Raw genomic sequence first — 19,753 nt, forward strand, 5'->3', positions numbered from 1 at the left:
AGTAGTATAGCTATTAATTGTTTTTGTGTTTGTTGCTTATTATCACAGGTGATCCTGACAGCAGAAGTGTGGGACTTATACCACCTGATGTGCTCAAAGTAAAGTATACTACCTGATGTGTCAAAGTAAATTGAAACCACATATATATTTAAAGGCTGCCGCTGGCATCTGTAACAAGCCGACAACGGCACAGACTGCCTCTGGCTTTTTAACAGAATATAAATAGGTAGGAACTACATTTACTAGTATCCTCCTGTTACTACTAATTCTAGGGACGTATAATTCTTGCAGAAAGTGTTTTACTGCCACGTAGCATTTAAATAATTGTTTGACTATGTCTTACATCTGCTGCTACCAGGGTTAGATTATTGTGCAACTGCTATCTTTACTTAACTGCCTCTGTGACTGTATAGTTCCATCTGTAATACAAGGATATTGCACTGTTTATTTGCTATCTATATATGAGTATAGGTGAATGTTGAGTATAACATACTCTGTACTGTTTTATTTTGAATGTAATATACTCAGTAAGCCGCGGTGGTGGTGCTGCTGTAGCACTGTCGCTTCACAGTAAGACGCTGTCCAGTTCGATTCTCAGCTAGAGCATCTTCTGCGTGGAGACATGCGTGAATGAGTGTACCTTTATTGAAGGTTGCGCGTCAGGGCTGGTAACTCAGGACGTAAAAATCAACTACCAATCATTAGCGGACTGGAGTTCCGCTGTGGCGACCCCTAACCGGGAAAAGCCGAAAGACACAACAACAAGTATAATATACTCAGTACTGTTTTTTTTTTTTTTTTTATTATCTACATACAAGTATAGGTGACTGTTTAGTATTATACTCCCACTCTTAACTTGCTATGTGATAACTCCTGTTTCTCATAACTACCTTGTCTCTCTTGCCTGCTTAAGTTACCCTGCTCTACTTGTGCTTCCAGCACTAATCAGTCTGAACCTAAAGGAACCCCTACAACCAACTGCGATACACCTCACAGCCTGTCTGCCCTACAAACCCTATAACAAGGATACAAGAAAAGTATGTGTATTAAACAACTCCTGGCTGAATTGTCATTCTACTAGTATACCGCTGCTACAGGTGGTAATTTACGTATTGAGCTAAGGCAACCGTCAGCCCCCGCCCCATTCTATACATTAATCACTCTCTCCCCCTCTCTCTCCCATCCTCTTCAAAATCCCTCCTTTTGACTTGGCGCCCACCTTTCCCTTGATTTCTCAATCTGTCTCCCTCTTACATCTGCCTACTACTACCTTTATTACGAACACTTCTCTCTAGCCTTCATCTCATCTAACTTTTAAAGCTTACCTTCACACTTTAGTCCTGCTGATTGTTTTTCCTCTACAACTGCTCCAGTCTCTGTGTCTCTCTTTAGCCTTCATCTCATCTAACTTTTAAAGCTTACCTTCCACTTTAGTCCTGCTGATTGTTTTTCCTCTACAACTGCTCCAGCCTGTGTCTACCCGCTCCGTTCGCCCTGCGGACTCACTCTGCTCCCCTCCCTGCCCCCAATTTCCACCCGCCCCACAGCACCTCTACATTTATACCCTTTAGCCACACCCATCACCCCATCCCGACCAACTAGTAGCCTCCTCCCTTCCACACCCACTTCTTACTCTTCCCCTCATTTCACCAATACTCTACCATACCTCCTCTCTCAGTCTCCTCCCAAAACTTATAACTCTCATACCCTAGTAAACTAGCCATCCAAAACATACCTCCCCTCAATAACCTATCCCACTATGCTCTCAAAAGCCATATCCTTCTGTACTCATCTAGTACTGCTCCTCACCATATCCTATACCTACTACCTCACCCAGCCAACTAACTATAACCACACTCTATCCTTTCATACTACAAGCCATCTTAACCTACCTGTCTTACATTCACACTTCCCAATCTCTCCATGCCTATACCCCATAAAACACCATCTTTTCTTCTCTTATAAACTTATTACTCCTCAACTATTCCAACCCTACAACTAACATATCCCTCATAAATCTAGCTAAACTCAACCCTGTCTCTAAGCAGACAAAGTACCTCCCCAATCTAATGCTATATCTGACTTCTATTCTATTATCAGGAGACATACAACCCAACTCAAGCCCATCCACATACACTCCAACAGATAAATCCATACTACTCACCTCCTTAAATGCCCAAAGTATAGTTAACAAAATCCCTAATCTGCATGCCTGGCTTACATATAACAAACCAGACATTTTGTCCATCTCTGAAACTTGGTTAAAATCTCATATAAAAGATTCTGAAATAATTCCACCCAGCTACTCTATAATCAGAAAAGACAGAACAAACAAAAAAGGAGGTGGAGTAACCCTTCTATACCTATCCTCCTTAACAGTTACTCCTTATAACAAACCAACTCCCCAATTCAATAATGCAGAATTACTCCTGGCACAGCTTCAGGTAAATAAACACATATGCATAGCCCCCCTCTACATCCCCCCATGCAACAATATTTCTACACTAGAAGATATCCTCTCCTGGCTTTCCAATAACATTAACAACGAAACTATACTTATGGGTGACATGAATATTAATTGGTCTGCAATACAGTCTCCCACAAATCTACTTATCAATCTTTACAACTTCTCTCAACTGATCAACTCCATAACTCGGCCCTCAAAAAATCTCACCAGTGATAGTACCCTAGACTGGATATTAGTCTCCCACCCTCATTACTTCTCAAATAGTGGCACCCTGTCTGACTCCCTTAGTGACCACTTGCCCACATTCACACACAGACTAACTTCACCCCTACATCTTACTCACAATTTTATTACCACTAGCTGCCAAAAAAACTTTAACCCCACTACCTTTTCCAACTCTCTAAAAGCAATCAACTGGTACACCCTAAAAACTCTACCCATGGAACAAGCTGTCGCCCACTTTAACTCAACTTTCCTAACACTCTTAGAGAAACAAGCCCCATATAAAAACAAAAATAAAAAGCAAAACTGCCCCTTGGCTAACAAAAAACACACTAGTAACTATGCACCTTAGAGATAAGGGCATGGTCATCACATCAGAAACATAGGACTCCCCTAACCGATAATGAATACAAAACACTCAGAAACAAAGTAAAAAAGCTCATTTCCGATAGACAAAATTACTTCTCCATAATCCAAAACAACAACAAAACAAACCCTCAAAAAATTTGGAAATGCATCTCTACCCTCCTTAATTCCAACAAACCAGATAACTCTAGCCCGAACCCTAACACTCCTGACATAGACTTGGCCACTCAATTCAACACATTCTTCATTGATTCTATCTCCAATCTAACCTCATCCTTTTCATCTTCAAACCCCACCACACCCCCCACTACACCCCAATCCTCCCCTACCAACTTTTCCCCCCTTACCACTGCTCCTCCCCCTATCTCCACTCCATCAACATTCCCGAATTCTCCCCCCTTCCCCCACCATTCTCACTAAAACCTATACTCACATCCACCATAAAAAAAACTACTTCAGAAACTAAAACCATGCTCTAATGCCCCTGATAACATTCCTTCATACTTTCTCAGCATAGCTGCTGAAGCTATTGCCTACCCTGTCAGCATTCTAATCAACCATTCCATTCAAGAAAGCTCAGTAACCCAAAATCTGGAAAAAGGCTTTTGTTGTTCCATTGCACAAAGGCAGCAGCAACAATATTACTAATTTCCGTCCCATCGCTATCCTATCTCTAAACTTTTAGAAAAGTGTATTCACCTACAACTCCTACCATACCTCTTAGACAATAACCTACTAACTCCAACACAACATGGTTTCAGACCAAGACACAGTATTATGACCGCCCTACTCTCCTTCCTGGAAGCTGTGAACAAAGCCCGGGACTCAGGACACATTGTCTCCACCCACCTACTAGACCTCTCTAAAGCCTTTGATACCATCTCCCACAATTTACTACTAACTAAACTCTCCAGGCTTAACTTGTCACCCTCTTCTCTGAACTGGTTCACTAGCTACTTATCCAATAGATATCAAGCAGTAAGATGGAAAAAAGCCACCTCCCCTTTCACCAACACCCCAACCAGTGTTCCCCAAGGATCTATACTGGGTCCCCTTCCTTTCAATATATTCATAAACAATTTCCACAACTCTATCACTAACTAAAATTATCCAATACGCAGATGATTCAACTATCTGTTCTGCTACCTCCATCCCCACACTGCTAACGCTTACTCAAGACGCATTCTCAACCACCGAACAATGGATGAAAACAAATCACCTTGTACTCAATGCCTCCAAAACCAAAGTAATGGTATTCACCCCCTCTAAAGCTACCTTTTTCAATCCAAGTAATTTCACTATTACTAGTCACAGCAATACACCCCTAGAATTGGTATCTGAGGCCAAATTACTTGGGGTCCAAATTGATAGTCAGCTTAAATTCAATTCCCATCTTCAACAAAATATAAAAAAAAAAAAAAAAAAAAAAAAACACCAAAAACCTGGCATGCTCTACAGACAAAATCGTTATCTTACACCCTCCATCAAACTCACCCTATCTACCACATTTCTCATCCCATCCCTCCTATATGGAGCCCCACTTCTAACTAACCTACAATCTTCTCTCAAAACGCAACTCTCCTCTTGCTAAAACAAAATTGCCAAGTTTGCTACCTCCCATAAGTCCTCCTCACACCACTGTTCGGCTCTCCACAAACTAAAATGGTTAGAACTACCCAATCACCTCACCTACATCCAACTGACTCTTGCACACAAGCTCATCTTCAATCCCTCCCTCTGCCCATCCCTCTCCTCTACCTTCAAAATGCACCTCCCTGATAGAATTCTAAGATCTAACAACCAAAACCTAATTGAACTGTATAAACCTATTCGTCCCCCTGGAAAAAATCTCTTATCCTACAGTCTTGCTCGTCTCTGGAAATCCTTACCCCCATCCATTCATACCATCACAAATCAGTTCTCATTAAAAAAATCCCTTCACTCACACCTAATTTCCCAGTGGGAATGCACCTGCTCCCACCCAACATAATCTCCTCATACTGGGAATTTCCACTTCTCCTCTCCTATTCATAATGGGAATTTCTACTTACTCTCCTAAACTCATAGATCTTGCTCTTGCTTGTATTAAGCTTTTTCTGAATACTTAAAACTACCTAAGTGTACATATATCCTAAGATGGAAAATGTTCTCTGTTTCTATATTGAAAAATTTCTATGTTAGCTCATATACCTTTCTCTAGCTTGTATTAAGCTACTCATCCTAAATGTATGAAAGATACCGCCAGTGTAACCCACCTTAAGTTGTAAAAGCTTCTCAGTTTCTATATTGTAAATTGTTTGCAGCTATACAAGATAGTAATATTTGTATATATGTGTACACTAGTCTACTGTATTTCCAAGTCCGTAGTAATTGTATAACTGAAACTAAATACCTTATTGTAACCTTGCTAATTGTTTTTGGAGCTTTTCTCCCCAGGAGTACATTGAAAACAGGTTATTTTGGCCCAATGGACTATCCTGGTAAACCAACTGCAAATAAATAAATAAATAAATAAATGTCAGAGTATCAGCCGTCTCGGATGATGATAGTAGCCAAACAGAGGCACAGTCAGGGGTGCAGAGATTGAATCTGACACCGAGGATGACATACAGCCATCACCTGAAATTCCAGACACATGCAGTAGGCCTATGACTACCCATTCCAGTGAGTCCACAGATACTGGACAGGTGGAGGGGGGAGACAATCAGGTAGCCAAAAAGTGTGGGTGAGGTGCCACGCAGGAGAGTTGTTAGGGTTGCTCGGAGGAGGCCTGCTGTCCATCCATCATCTGATCAGATGTCTTTTTCTGTCCAGCTCAATGCATGTTTAGGGCTGTAATGGAGGCACAGGCACATTCCCATAGCTGCTCCAGAGAAATGCTTAGGGTTGCAGATGTGGCACAGGTTGACATGGGTGACTGCCTCCACCGTGTTGCCGATTCAATGGCTAGGGTGAATGACACATTGGAAGGAGCAATGTCTGTGATGGAATGTCTGCTGGGAGGGGGTTGGCATCCTCATGGGCATAAGTCGGCCACATCATCTGCTATTAGTCAACATGGCCGTGCTAGATCATGCTCCCACAGTGGCAGTACTTCCAATGCTCCATCAGTGGGTGAGCTGTCCACACACAGACATGGCAGGCCATGGGGTCATGGTCCTGGGTGTACTTGCGAGGGAAGCTCATCCAGAAGACATCAGCCAAATTCAGGTAGCAGCAGTGCATATGACTGTGGGCATGGACATGCCAGTGCAACTCTTGGGAGAGCCAGTTCTCGTGGTTGTGGACAACAGTGATGAACTGCCACCTCTACCATGCATGGCTCACACCTGTCCGACATCCTAACATATAAAGCTAGCACAGAGCTTGGCTTTGTTCATGCACTCACACACCAATTTTACCTGGAGGACCCCTACAGACACACACACACAACAGTTACATGGCTGCAGCCCTGCAGCTTAAAACTCATTTTGTCTCAAACTGACCATTTGTTGCTTTATCCAGATGTTGGCCTGCTTCTCTTTCTTACTCACACACACTCACTGACCTTTTGTGTCAGCCTAGGCTTCCTGCCCCCCCCCCCCCCCACACACACACACACACACCCTGTGCAAGTGGAGATAACTCTGCCATATCCCTGTTTTCTATCCTTTGGATTTAAGGATACACAAGCTTCATGTCTGATACCAAGGGGAAATAGCTGACATAGTGCTTAGTATATCTGCATTTGTGATGTTGAACTGGTAATTGTACCTTTGACTTCTATTGGTCTTAGAAAGTTAGACAGTTGATAGCATCAAAATTTTCCAACTTTATTGTGAATGATCTTGTGAGGGTTGTGAAGTCTGAAACTGAAATGTTTATCATTACTTTCTAAGTTCTCTCTTTAATGATTTTTCCAGTACAAACATATGGTGCTAAACTGAGGGCATGCAGTGACCATCACTACTTTTGAGAGGTATGGCTGTGTGAATCTTTGATGACGGAGGCCTACTACTTAATAATGCTCGCATACAAGTCAAATAAGTCTATGTTGTCACATGTTAAGGTCATTTCTACACTAATCCCCTACCTTTTACTTGCTTATACTACCAAGTCACAACATGCAAGGATATGCCAGTCATTCATATTATTTTAAAATACACTCCAGGTTCAACACTTACCTTGTAAATCCAGCAGTTGCAACAGTTTTAGTTCAGGGCCGACTCTGTCTGATTCTAGCTGTACACATCCATTACACGGTTAGGTAAAGGTTATGAGCTCTGCCTGGCATCAATGTTACCATATGTATCTGCATAGGAGGAAGGCTTTAGGCCCTTAGGTGGTGCGAGTGTGCTATGCATTGTTTCTTAGCCAAAGTGAGGGCATATCTAGCACACCTACATCTGCCTACACCCACAGCAGCTGTTTCCCCCTCTGACTCTTCACCTACTTTGGTGGTGTGTGGCTATGGTGACCCTGGCATTGGTGGTGGCATGTGTGCAACTTGTAGATCCTGCTGAAGCTGTTTTCTCACGATGACACTGTGTAGCATGGCGCACACTGTGAATATTTCAGTACATATCTGTGGATTGTACTGCAGGACTATCAGATGTATGTAGGCACCGGAACCATGACTTCAGTAGCCCAAACATGCACACTGATATTTCTGGTTTAAGCATGTGCCTCATTATGGCATTCTTCAGCGGGTGTGTGTGCATTTCTGATGGGTGTCATCAGCCATGGTGCCACTGTATAACCTGCATCCCCCAATAAATGACCCTGTGGGACATCCTCTCTAGTGAGCATCTGATACAGTTGGGAGATGTACAAGATATCTTAATCATGATAACTGCCAGCACACACATTCGGATAATTCCAATTAAAAGAGTGAAAGCCCTTTCTATTAATGTACAGCTTTCCTTGTTTTATGGGTGGTGCTTTAATTTCTACATGTGTGCAATCTATGGCACCTAGTATTTCAGGGTGGGGTGCTACAGGGTAGAACTCCTGTAGATTTCTGGATCTACCCTCAGGAGTACAAGGAAAATATATGTTTGAGAATAGCATTCAAGAACTGATGGGAGGATCTTGGATGCCGATGCTTGTGACACCCCCAGAATGTCCCCTCTTGGTCTCTGAAAGGTAGCTATAGCTAAGATTCTAAGTGCTACACACAACCTTTATCTCCACAGGAATGGGTTCCCTTGGTTTGCCCAGGCTCTGAGTTGAGGCAACAGAGGTTGAAAAGTTCCTGTAGTGTGTCTCTATCCACCCTGTAGTGGTCTACAACTTCCATATCACGTAGGTTGTGATAAGTTACCCAGGGTCTGAAAACGCTTCTTGGCCTTGGTCTATTAGCAGCAACAGCAGAGTAGACTTCAGGCTGTTGCACATACACATGAATTAAAACAACTGCAGCCCCTAACATTGTTTCTGTGTAGACTCCTTTTCGTGGCTGTATTCCAATTGGGTTTGGAATTCGCAGGAAAAAACAACACTGAGTCTACACAGTTGCTTTAAAGCTTGTTAAATAGCTCCTCCATCTTGGATTTGTTGATTAACATATAATGCTTAATGTGCATGCCACAATGTTTACCTTTTTTGTGCAACTGTGCACGGCTCTACACACTGTGTAGAGCCAATTACTTAACCAAATGGTACATTACCGTGTGCATGTCACGTGTAGGCCGCTGATGTAATACTACCCTAGCTTTAATTCAGAATAATTTACTATTATCAAGGTAAAATGTCATGCAATACGTATAAGTGGCAATACACGAAACATTTAGACTAATTGCAAAATAAAACAATCTGCAGTTTAAAAAATATTACAACACTAAAGACATTAGTAAGCAGCAGATACTGCAACTAATTGTTTTTATTGGCTACACCTAATTTTCAAAAGACTCTGCACTTTCATTATCTGTGGGTTGAGAATTACAAAATATTTGTACAGTTCAAGGTTTTCTCAAAGATAAAACTGCAGTCTGAATCGATGTACAGCTTCCAGGACACAGGTTTCACTGGAACAAAACTGCTGATAGTTGTATCAACTCAGAGAAAAGATGGAAAGCTGAGGAGACAGTTCAAAGATACAAGACCATCATAGAATCTTGATTCAGTGCAGGGTTTGCTCTCTCACTCAGTGATATTCAGGCAAATAAGAATCACCAAGTATACCAGTAAAACAAGTACTATTTTGAGATGTAGCTTAACAAGAGGGATATAAAATAGAACATGGTCGCAGTCATTCTTCATAAGACAAATGGGTGATTAAACAGTTTCTAAGCAGACTACAGAAATAATTTGAATGGTCCAAAGTAAACTTCTTTTGCCATTAATTTCTTGAACTCATTAACAGATCACCTGTTAAAATATGTGACACAACATAAGGACAGGCATAAATAAACTCAAACACAAAAAAAGTTTAGAGGATCACAAGGTCATGCTTTCATATCAAATGTCTCATGTTCTCTCTGTTTAGAACTGATATGTTATCATCAATACAAGCACCGTCATTTCCCCACAAGACAGAGCAAAGAAAGAGTTGTAATTCTGCTTAAGGAACTCTGTTAAATATATTTATCTATCTTTGTCAACCAGGAAAATCCAGGTGGGATACATATCCTTTTTCAGTGGAAACCCAGGAGGGGAAGAAAGTTCCAATATTTAAATACACACACAATATATAGTACATATTTTATTTCCACATTGTATATAATATTTTCATTTTGGTTGGAAATACATATTTGCATACATCATTAACTGTAATAGATGATTAATGTAACCCCTTGCATCATACAATTTGTGACTGTAGGAAGAAGAGAAAATAAGAGAAATCCTGTGCATTTGAATAAGGTTGTAGCAGACAGAAATATGAAGAAAAACAGGGGAAGGCAAAGACTGACATTTGGGTTGAGATTAGGAAACAGTGGCGTCATGAAGAAGATCAAGTAGAAGTAGGTAGTTAAGAAATATAATTAGATAAATGTTTACAGTAGTAGACAGAGGGGAAAGTGTAATAATCACCCATATGGGAATTAAGTACAGAACAGCTATCGTTTTGTTAGAGGTACTGCAGCTTGTATTTTCCTCTGGATCAAAAATTATCCACATGTAGATGAACAGCATAGCCAAGTGCCTTGCAAATGCTGATGTAGCAGACTTTTAAAGCATTTGTTGCCTTAAAATTCGTACGCTTATTTGTCATCCATGAGCAATAGGTGCAAATGGAGCAAGACAAAAAACAGATTCTCTAGCACAAAACAGGTCAGTAGCCTTGACATTCTATCTACAAGGGAAAGTGACACTTTGGCCAAAACTCAAAACTAAAATGCCAACTGCACCCATGAAATTAAAATAAGGTAACATGAATGATTTCAAATTTTGCTGGAACTACTTACTTCAGGAAAAAAATAATATAAAACATAATAAACTTAGCAACTAAAACTGAAGGGCTGCATAAAATAAACTCAGAATCAGCAGGAGTTAATTGATTTATATTGCAGATTGCACTGTTGTATTTTGAGCATTATCATCAGCATTTTTAGAGAGTGGGACGCATATCAAAGTCATCTTAGTCAATTCAATCCACCCTTGTTAAACTGTTAAGAGACATTTCAAACATTAAGTCACAAGTGTTGTGACCTGGTACACCAGAAAAGGAACAAAACAAGATGGGAAAAACAATGAGTAGTAATAGACAAAAAAATGCTGTCAAAACCCAGATCTTTTCTATTTTTAGGAAATAGGGATCCATTTTCATAGACAGTTCCTGTACTCATGTATACCAAGATGTACCATTAGAGATTTCAAATAAACGTAACAATTTACAAACACTGGAAATATTCTGTGAATTTTAAATATTCAGATTTTTTTTCAGCCTGAGATGATGCTCATTTATAATGCACCCACTTAGCATACTATTAAAAAGTAGATTAATGCAACAAGTAATAACTGCTGCAAACTGACAGGTTTAAGGCAGAGAAGAGGGAAGAGCTGAATTACAGTGCACAGCCAACAATATATCGCTAAACAAAAGAAAATTTTATAGTTGGTAAAAATAAATCATGCGTAAGAGAAAGAAAAACACAGATTTTAGTTCTATTTAGGTGAGAGAAGTTGGCAGGATGGTTAAGGCCTTTTCCTCCCACGCACAAGGTAGACGATTTGATCCCGACCTACAGCGACTGCCTGTATGGAGACTGCATGTTCTCCCTATGTCTCTGAGGGGTTCCTCCCACAAAAACATGCTGAGTGTTTCCACCTCAAACTCAACTAAGAATGGAGCTGTGGGTAGCAGCACAGATTCTAAATGGTGCCTCTAGGGAGAAGAGATGTATAGACCAACTTCTTTCAGCATCAGCTGTAGTGTGCAGAATTCACAAGATAGGAGAACATACATCACAGGCTGCGTGCCGTGTCAGGGCCAGCCACTCAAGCATGTAAAAATTGTGTCTAGGTGATTCAGTCGTGTTGACTAATGTCACCAAATGGGCATGTGTATATTTGAGAAACCTGCCTACTCTGACCTATACCACAGACCTATGCTAAAAGTATGTGCACACAGGGGGTGCATGTGCCCCTATTGTCCAGTGTGCCAGACAAAGCCCAGCAGCCATGTCAATAAGCTACTGGCATGATGGTATCCTCTTGTCCAGTACGTGTTACCTGGAATAGCGCTGTTGAGCGAAAGCTGGACATAAAACCACTCAACTAAGGACTGCTACTTGAAGCTTGAAAGTGGATGTCATGATGGTACTGAGGAGGCTGGAAATCTTGTGTATGCAGAAGGCATGATGGAAGGGCAGGGCAGCAAAGCACTTGGGATCCAAAGTCTACTACTCAGGGGGAGAACAGGCTAAAATGGTGAGGGAATTTTGTGGGAGAGGCTTCGAAAGACAGTGAGGGATGCCATCAGAATTAGTGACAAACTCATGGCAGACTCCAACATAAGGACAGGGCAGCATTCAAAATCTCAGCCTATGCCTCACAGCAGGATTGCGCTAAGGAAGAAAACAAAGTATTCAGACAGCAGTTGAGGCGGCTACTAGATAAAGCAGAACAACATGAATTGGTGCTGATAATGGGTGACCTGAATGCACATATTGGGACAGTTATTTGAGGATATGAGGACTGCCTGGGTCCATGTGGGTGATGCAACAGGAATAAAGACAGAGAGGTCATTCTAGTCTTCTGTCAGGTAAATGGTTTGATAGTGGCCAGCACATGGTTCAGCAAAACAGACAGTCACAAGTTCACATACAAGAGTGGTCAACATTCAACTCAAGAAGATTTCCTCCTAGTAAGGAAAGGTAGAATCAGTGATTGCAAAGTTATTCACAGAAAACAGTTGGCCAACAGCATAAACTACTGGTTGCCACAATCAGCTGCAAGCAGTGGTCAGAGAAGGCTCCAAGATCAACAGAGACCAGGCAGACCACCAGGAAGTTGACTGGAGAGAAAGCATGAGAGTTCAAGGAATTATTCACGATTTTAGCACACCAAGGAGAAGTGGAAATGGGTGCAGTTAAAGAAGAATGACAGCACCTCTAAACAGCATGTGTATGTGAGGACTACAGAACAGATACGCGGATGAACCAGGTAAGGAAATAAGGTTCATAAGGAAAGCTGGTGGTGGAATGCAGAAGTCCATAAAGTAATCAAAAGAAAGAAGGCTTGCAAAACAAAGTGGGAGATAAAAAAGACAGACCAAGCTTAGAAGGAATACTGGTTGTCAAAGAGGGGAGTTGTAATAGCAAAAAACAAGGCATCAGAGGCACTCTACCAGCTTCTGGAAAGTGACTTGGAAGATGGCACAAAGAAACTATCATGTTGCAAAGCAAAGACAGGAAGATAAAGAAGATAGACACCCTTTGTAAGGGATGCCAGCAGCAACTTGCTCAAAAGTCCACATGATATCAAAGGCAGATGGAAGGAGAACTTCCAACAGTTTCTGAATGAAGAAAACACTGCAGAAGCTGTACTGCCCAAGACAGCATGAAATGAAAGAGGAGGAGCTCACCATAGAAGTAGCAACAGCACTAAGAAAAATGAAGCCAGGGAAAGCAGCTGGCTCAGAGGAGGTCAGAGCAGGCATGATCACAATGTTGTCTGAGATACGAGAGAAAATGACCACTGAGGGTACTCACAGCAGTATGGAGAGAAAGGCATATCCCAGATGACTGGAAAACAAGCATATTAGTGCCAGTGTGTACAAGAGGAAAGGGAACCTCAACAACTGTGGGCACTATAAAGGTATCAAACTCTATCACATTGTATAAAAGCTCTAGAGAGGATGATTGATAAATCAATGCAAAGTAGTAGTAGCAAGTAAATGATAGATGAGCAGTCTGAATTCAAATCAGTATGCAGCACAACCAACCCAATGTTTGAAGCTGACAGATAGTTGAGAAGCAGCTAGAAATGAGGAAACAGCACAGCAGGGCATTCCTAGCCTAGCCTTGGAGAAAACATATGACAAGGTCCCAGGAAAGTTGATTTGGGTAGTCCTGCAGTAGAACAAAGTCCCACAAACAGACAGAATTGATGCAGGCTATGTACAAGGAGCCAATGAGTCAAGTACAAACAGCATTCAGACTCATATAAGGGTTTTCCAATGGCAGTGGGTGTGCATCATGGCTCAGCTCTGAGCCCACATCTGTTCAAACTGGTGACAGACTTCATTAGCAAACGGGATGGAGGGGACACATCAACAAAGCTTCTGCATGCTGACGATGTGGCATTACAGGCAGTCTCAGAGCAAGAACTTCAGCAAAGGATAGGGGAAAGGAATGCAAAACTGAAGGCACATGTGTTGAAACTGAGTAAAGATAAGACAGCTATAATGACATTAAATGGGGGAATTCAGAAGAAGCTGAGAAACCTGTGAATCAAGATAGAAGGGAAAATAGTGGAACAAGTATTTGGAGGGGAGGTTGAGAAGGAGGGGAGTCTGAATGAGGAGGTCAAAGCTAGAATTAGAGGGGCTGCAGCCAACTGGCACAGTGTTAGTTACAATATATAAGAGAAGAATTCTAAAGAAGCTGAAGTGTTAATTGTACAAAACAGTGGTGCAACCAGTACTACTGTACAGTACAGAAAGCTGGGCATTAAAGGCAGAGCAGTTCAGCAAGCAAGAGGTGATGGGAGATGAAGTGCCTGAGACAGGTGGTAGGATGCACACTGTGGGACAGATTAAGAAATGAGGACATAGCAGCAGAAGCCAAAGTTAAGAAAAGATCAAGAAGAACAGATTAAAGTGGTTTTGGTGCATGTACAGAAAAGCAGGAGACAATTTGGTAAAAATGATTTGGGACAGTCAGGAAAAAGGCAAGAGGAAACGAGGGTGTCCAGTGAAGAGGTGGATGGATTATGCGAAAGAAGCCCTGCAACACTCAGGCATGAATGTAAAAATAGGGAGGAGAGTGACATTGAATAGAGAGAGATGGTGACAGTTAACACAACATATTGACCCCCATGTAGAAAATGGGGGAAAAAAGGGGTTGACGACAATGATGTCAGAGAGACAAAAAAATTATGACTTCAAAGCAGAATCCAAAGAAGGTGCAATTGCAGAGAAAGTCAGAGAGAACAGATTGTAGGGTCACATGTGCTGAAAGGCAGAAGACAATATGATAAAGATGATCTGGGTCAGCCAGGAAGAAGGCAAGAGGAAATGAGGTCACCCAGCAAAGACTTGGATAGATCGTGAGAGAGAAGACCTGTGACATTCAGGCATGACTGTCGAAGAAGGTAGAAGAGTGGAGTTGAGCTGAGAAAGACGGTAATTGTTTACATGATAGCCCAAGCCCCTGTAGAAAATGGGAAAAAGTGGGTTGGTGATGATGACTTATTTCCATCAATCACTGCACACAGTGAAAATGAGTACTCTGCTATATGTACAAAAGTATACATTTTCATGACTACAATAATGATGGTGATAAAGATGAGCTAACAATGTAAATGAAATACCCATTTAAAAGGACTAGTTTTATGAACTACAGACAACTTGAATTTAACTATCTGTATAATGCTCAATATTGTAGATGCAGGCTTTCCATCTTTGACACTGTGACCATAGTTTGGCTATCATACTGGCTACAGATTTGAGTATCTAGAAGCCACTTCAGCCATTCAAGTGGAATTGCAGGGTAAAAGCTACTGTTTATTGACCCCATGTTGGATGTCATGAAAAACATTAATTAAAAAAAATCTATGATGTGGATAGTGCATCTGCATTGAGTATGAGGTTCAGTTCAAAAAGTCACTGTTACAGCAGTCCAACAGCCTTTGCCTGTAAAGTGCAGTGTTGATTGCATACAGTGTGCTGTATACAAAGTGTTACTGACAGCACATAGAACAGCTCTACTGTGCACAATCAGTCTGAAAGTGAACATTGAGTCAAGCTCCATGTCCCACAACAGCAGAGCTTTTAACATATTAGGAGAGGGGAGAAAATAAATGGCGCACATAGCAGTGCAGGATTAGGCACATGTAAAAGTGGCACACATGCACTACATAAACACGGCACACAAGGTGCTGCGGTCAGGGCTCACTACAAAACTGGGACACACAACAGTGCAGCACAGTGTGCTTCAGTTTTGCATAATGATTACAGTGTACAGTAGCAGTGTGCATATTGATTAGTGTGTACAGCAGCAGTGTACACCCAATATTATGACAAGAGAAAAGGTCCATGGAGGGTTATAACTGTTGAGTGGTAAAGTAGCAGTGTGTACCCTATATCATAACAGCACACAAGGTGCTTGGGTGATACACCATTAATTACGATACACAGAAGCACTACATATTAAGTAATGTGATCACAAGCAAGCAGCTCAGGAGTGAAATAGTGAAAAGATGGAAACTTTCAAACTGGAATGCAGTCTCACGTATGACAGCATAGTAGCACTGTGCAGCAAACAAGGGTCTGGCAGGACATAAGTGTGGACAAACGGGGCTAGGCTTGTATTTAGGAATAAGCAGCACAATTCAAAAACATAAGAAACTGTGTTAAGCTAACCACCAATTTCTGCACACTAACTCTACCTCATCTGGTCTTCTACTCTATTACCATCATACAGCATATGGAAGCCTCTGGACGTCTTCTTCAAAGCCCACAAAAAAAATACCTGCTCAGTTACAGTCAAATGTGAATGTTCAACATGTTGATAATTTCCTTCAGGAGTCTGTGTTACTCATACAATCCACTGGTCCTAGGCACTGCAGACTAGGTCTCTAATGAATGTGTCTCACAGCTAAAGTAATTTTCATGCACTAGTTCATAAAAAATGACATTTTATATTCACAATGGCCGATAAGCAAGGGAGTAGTAAATTATAACAAGACTGCCTCATGTTAAATAATCAAGATGTATAACAGAAGTACTTTACTTTTCTAAATTAAGATAATAAAGCTCCTGATATATTCAAATTTAGGAGTAATGAATGAAGGAACTTGACAAAGAAATTAAATGAAACGAAATTCTGAAATGGGCACATTTCTTATGCTTGACTATTATTGTTTTTATTACCTGTTTCACTTCCAAGTAATGGCTGATTGGCAAAATGATTAACAAACTCTTTCAGATCCGCAAATTCATTAAATCCAAATCTGTACAATGTTCCAATCCGTTCCACGTGGAAATGTTTTACAGAATCTTGCGCTCTAAATAAAATGCAAAAACAAAACTTTACAGCTGAAAAATTCAGGTACATACTTCAAAGTATACAAGTATTGTCTACATGTGACAAACACCACTCTGTACAAACTGTAAACTTTATTTTATTTATATATATATATATATATATATATATATATATATATATATATAGTTAGCTATATAGATGTATAATGCATCTACAGGTCTCTCTCCATATATATCATTTCTAAATTTGTAAGAGCAATATTTAAAAAGTGGCCCTGTTTTTGGGCCTTTGTCCAGATTTCTTGCTGTAAGATGTTGAGAGGTATGATATACATACATTTTATATATATATATATATATATATATATATATATATATATATATATATATGTGTATATATATGTATACACACTCACGCGCATATGTATGTGTGTGTGTGTGTGTGTGTGTGTGTGTGTATATATATATATATATATATATATATATATATATATACATATATATAAATAAAGACAACAGTTCGAAATAAAGGACAACTTAAATTTTTACTTTTTTTGTTATATTAAATTAGAGTTTTATCCAGTTATCATATTTCTTCTGAGGAAATCAGTACCTTGTCAGTGGTTATTTCTAACTGTTTTCTTTATTTGTGTTGTTTAAACGCTGTTTTGTGGATTTTATATGTATATATGGGATCACTACATAATCTCGAAAGTTTGAAATACCAAATTTCAAACTTTCGAGACTACATAGCCAAAACCCCTAATTACCGAAAGACCAGAAGCGCGAATTTCAAAATCCCGATCATCGGGAGTTTGACATTCCCGCTTCTGTTGCTGCAGTATGGTGAAAGGTCAAGTAAGTATCTATGTTTAAATGTGTTGGTTAGGGGTTTAGTGTGCAAGTGTGTGTTGTGACTGATGTGTGTGCACGAGGGGAATGTAGGTGTGTGGTGGTGTTACGTGCGTTTGTGTATGAAGTTATCGGAGTTAGAATATTTAATTAGGGGTGTGTGCCGACATGGGGCTTGCCCCCCTGCTTGTCTGTAGTTTATTTTATTTATTTTTATTTTATTTTACATTTGTTTACCGGGCTAGTCTAACTGGATATATTTCCACTTTCAGTAGAGGCCCGGGAAGAAAAGCCCCAGTAGTAAACAATTTGACTAACTTGGAAATTACATTACAATACAAAACAATACCAAGATGCGAGTCATAGTAGTTACATAGTAAATAACAGTACAATAAAAATGCAGGAAGCATAATAAAAATAGAGATAAAAGTTGGTATTACATTAAATGAAGGGATTATACAGGTATATGTTAAAATATTTACACTAATACCAGTCATAGAAGGTAAATTATAGAATTATGAACTGATATGTTTTGTGATAGTCAGAAGGAAGAAATACAATAGTATGTTCGAGTATGTTCACCAGTTCCAGCTCTGAAGCAAGAAGTATGGAATGAAGTATAGAAAATTTTGTAGGAGGTGGTGATAATATTAGCAGAACTAGAGGGTTAGTCTGGGTTACTGCAGGGGCATAACCAGTATGTCTTAAGGTGAATTTTGAGTTTTTGTTTAGAGAGAGACAAGGAGGAAAGTGATGTTAAGTCATTGGGAAGTAGGTTCCAGTCTTTTCCCACTGTGTTAGAAAACAGGGAGTCACCAGCTGTGGTGTTAGTCTTGGTAATGCTAGCTAGAAGTTTACTAGAAGAGCGTAGGGTGTTTAAGTTTTTATAGGGGATTATGAGATTGGATAGTATTGGAGTGCTGTTGGGCTGGTAAAATATCTTATGGGCAATGGTTAGTTGGGAGATTTTCAGATGGTTTTAAAGTTCAAGCCAGCCTAGCTGTAGTAGATTTAGACAGTGGTGAGTTCTAAAGGGATTACCAGTGGCAAATCTAGCGATGCTGTTGTAGGCATGGGCCAATTTGGTATGGTTATTCTTTTTGAGGTTTGTATATATGGGAGAGGCATAAAGAAGAGTTGAAATTAAATGTGAGTTTGCAATCTTGGTTTTGGCTATTGGAGTTAAGAAAGTTTTGATTCGGTATAAGGAGCCTATCTTTCTGTTGACAGCTTTAATGGTATTATTTATGTAGATATCGAATGTCAGGTTATTATCAATAGTGATTCCTAACAACTTGGTAGCAGAGTCGGGGTGTATAGCTGTGGAATTATTGGAAATAACAGAGAAATCAATAGGGATGGACTTTCTGGTGGGTGTAAAGAGAAGGAGTTTGTTTTTTTTTTTGCATTGAGGAGGCGGCAACACTTTGTAAACCAAGTTTCAACTATGTTGAATACATTCTGAGTCAGTGAATGTAGTTCAGTAGGGGAGCTTGCTGAGCATATTAAAGTTGAATCATCAGCATATTGTATGCAGGTGGCTTGTGGGATTGCTAAATGGAGGTCGTTGATAAAAAGAGAAAAAAGAAGTGGGCCCAGAATAGAGCCCTGAGGGACTCCCAGAGTGACTGGTAGAAGGGATGACAAATTATTTTCCCAGAGGACTGCTTGTTGTCTATTGGTTAGGTAGGATCTGAACCACTTAATAGCCAGAGAGTCCAGGGAAAAGGAATCAAGAATGTTGATAAGAAGGGTATGGCTTACCATGTCAAAAGCTTTTGAGAGGTCAATAAAGAGTGCAGATGAGAGGTGGTTGTTATTACGATTTCTATTTATAACATCTGTAAAGGATAACAGGGCAGTAGTGGTACTATGAGATGGCCTAAAACCGTGCTGGCACTTAGCTATTGAGTTATTTTGAGTTAAATGGTTTAAAAGTTGATGAATGCATTTTTCCATTATTTTTGCTAAGGGTGATAATAGGCCTACTGGCCTGTAGTTTGAGAAGGCGTTGGAGTTACCACCTTTGTGTAGGGGAATAATATGGGAGATTTTCCAAATGTCTGGAATGTTTCCCTCCTTAATGGTTCTGTTTATGAGGATGGATATGGGATAGGAAATTGCTTTGGCTGCTTTTTGGAGGTATTCTGAGGGTAGCTGGTCAGCAGAAGGAGTATAAGGTTTAAGTTTTTGGATGAATTTGTAGATGAGAGTGG

The 19,753-nt window shown here is 40.3% G+C and overlaps 1 protein-coding gene across 1 annotated transcript in view; it reads right to left on the minus strand.

Moving 5' to 3' along the window:
• Positions 1-19,753, minus strand: part of DAPP1 (dual adaptor of phosphotyrosine and 3-phosphoinositides 1) — a 994,374-nt gene that overhangs the window by 842,656 nt on the left and 131,965 nt on the right. Inside the window, exon 3 of the mRNA XM_044061206.1 lies at positions 16,572-16,705. Coding sequence (XP_043917141.1) covers positions 16,572-16,705 — 134 coding nt within the window. The remainder of the gene's footprint in view (positions 1-16,571; positions 16,706-19,753) is intronic.

The sequence above is a fragment of the Protopterus annectens genome, chromosome 2.part0 (genome assembly GCF_019279795.1).
Source record: "Protopterus annectens isolate FY-2018-M chromosome 2.part0, PAN1.0, whole genome shotgun sequence".
NCBI classification, from domain to species: domain Eukaryota; kingdom Metazoa; phylum Chordata; order Ceratodontiformes; family Protopteridae; genus Protopterus; species Protopterus annectens.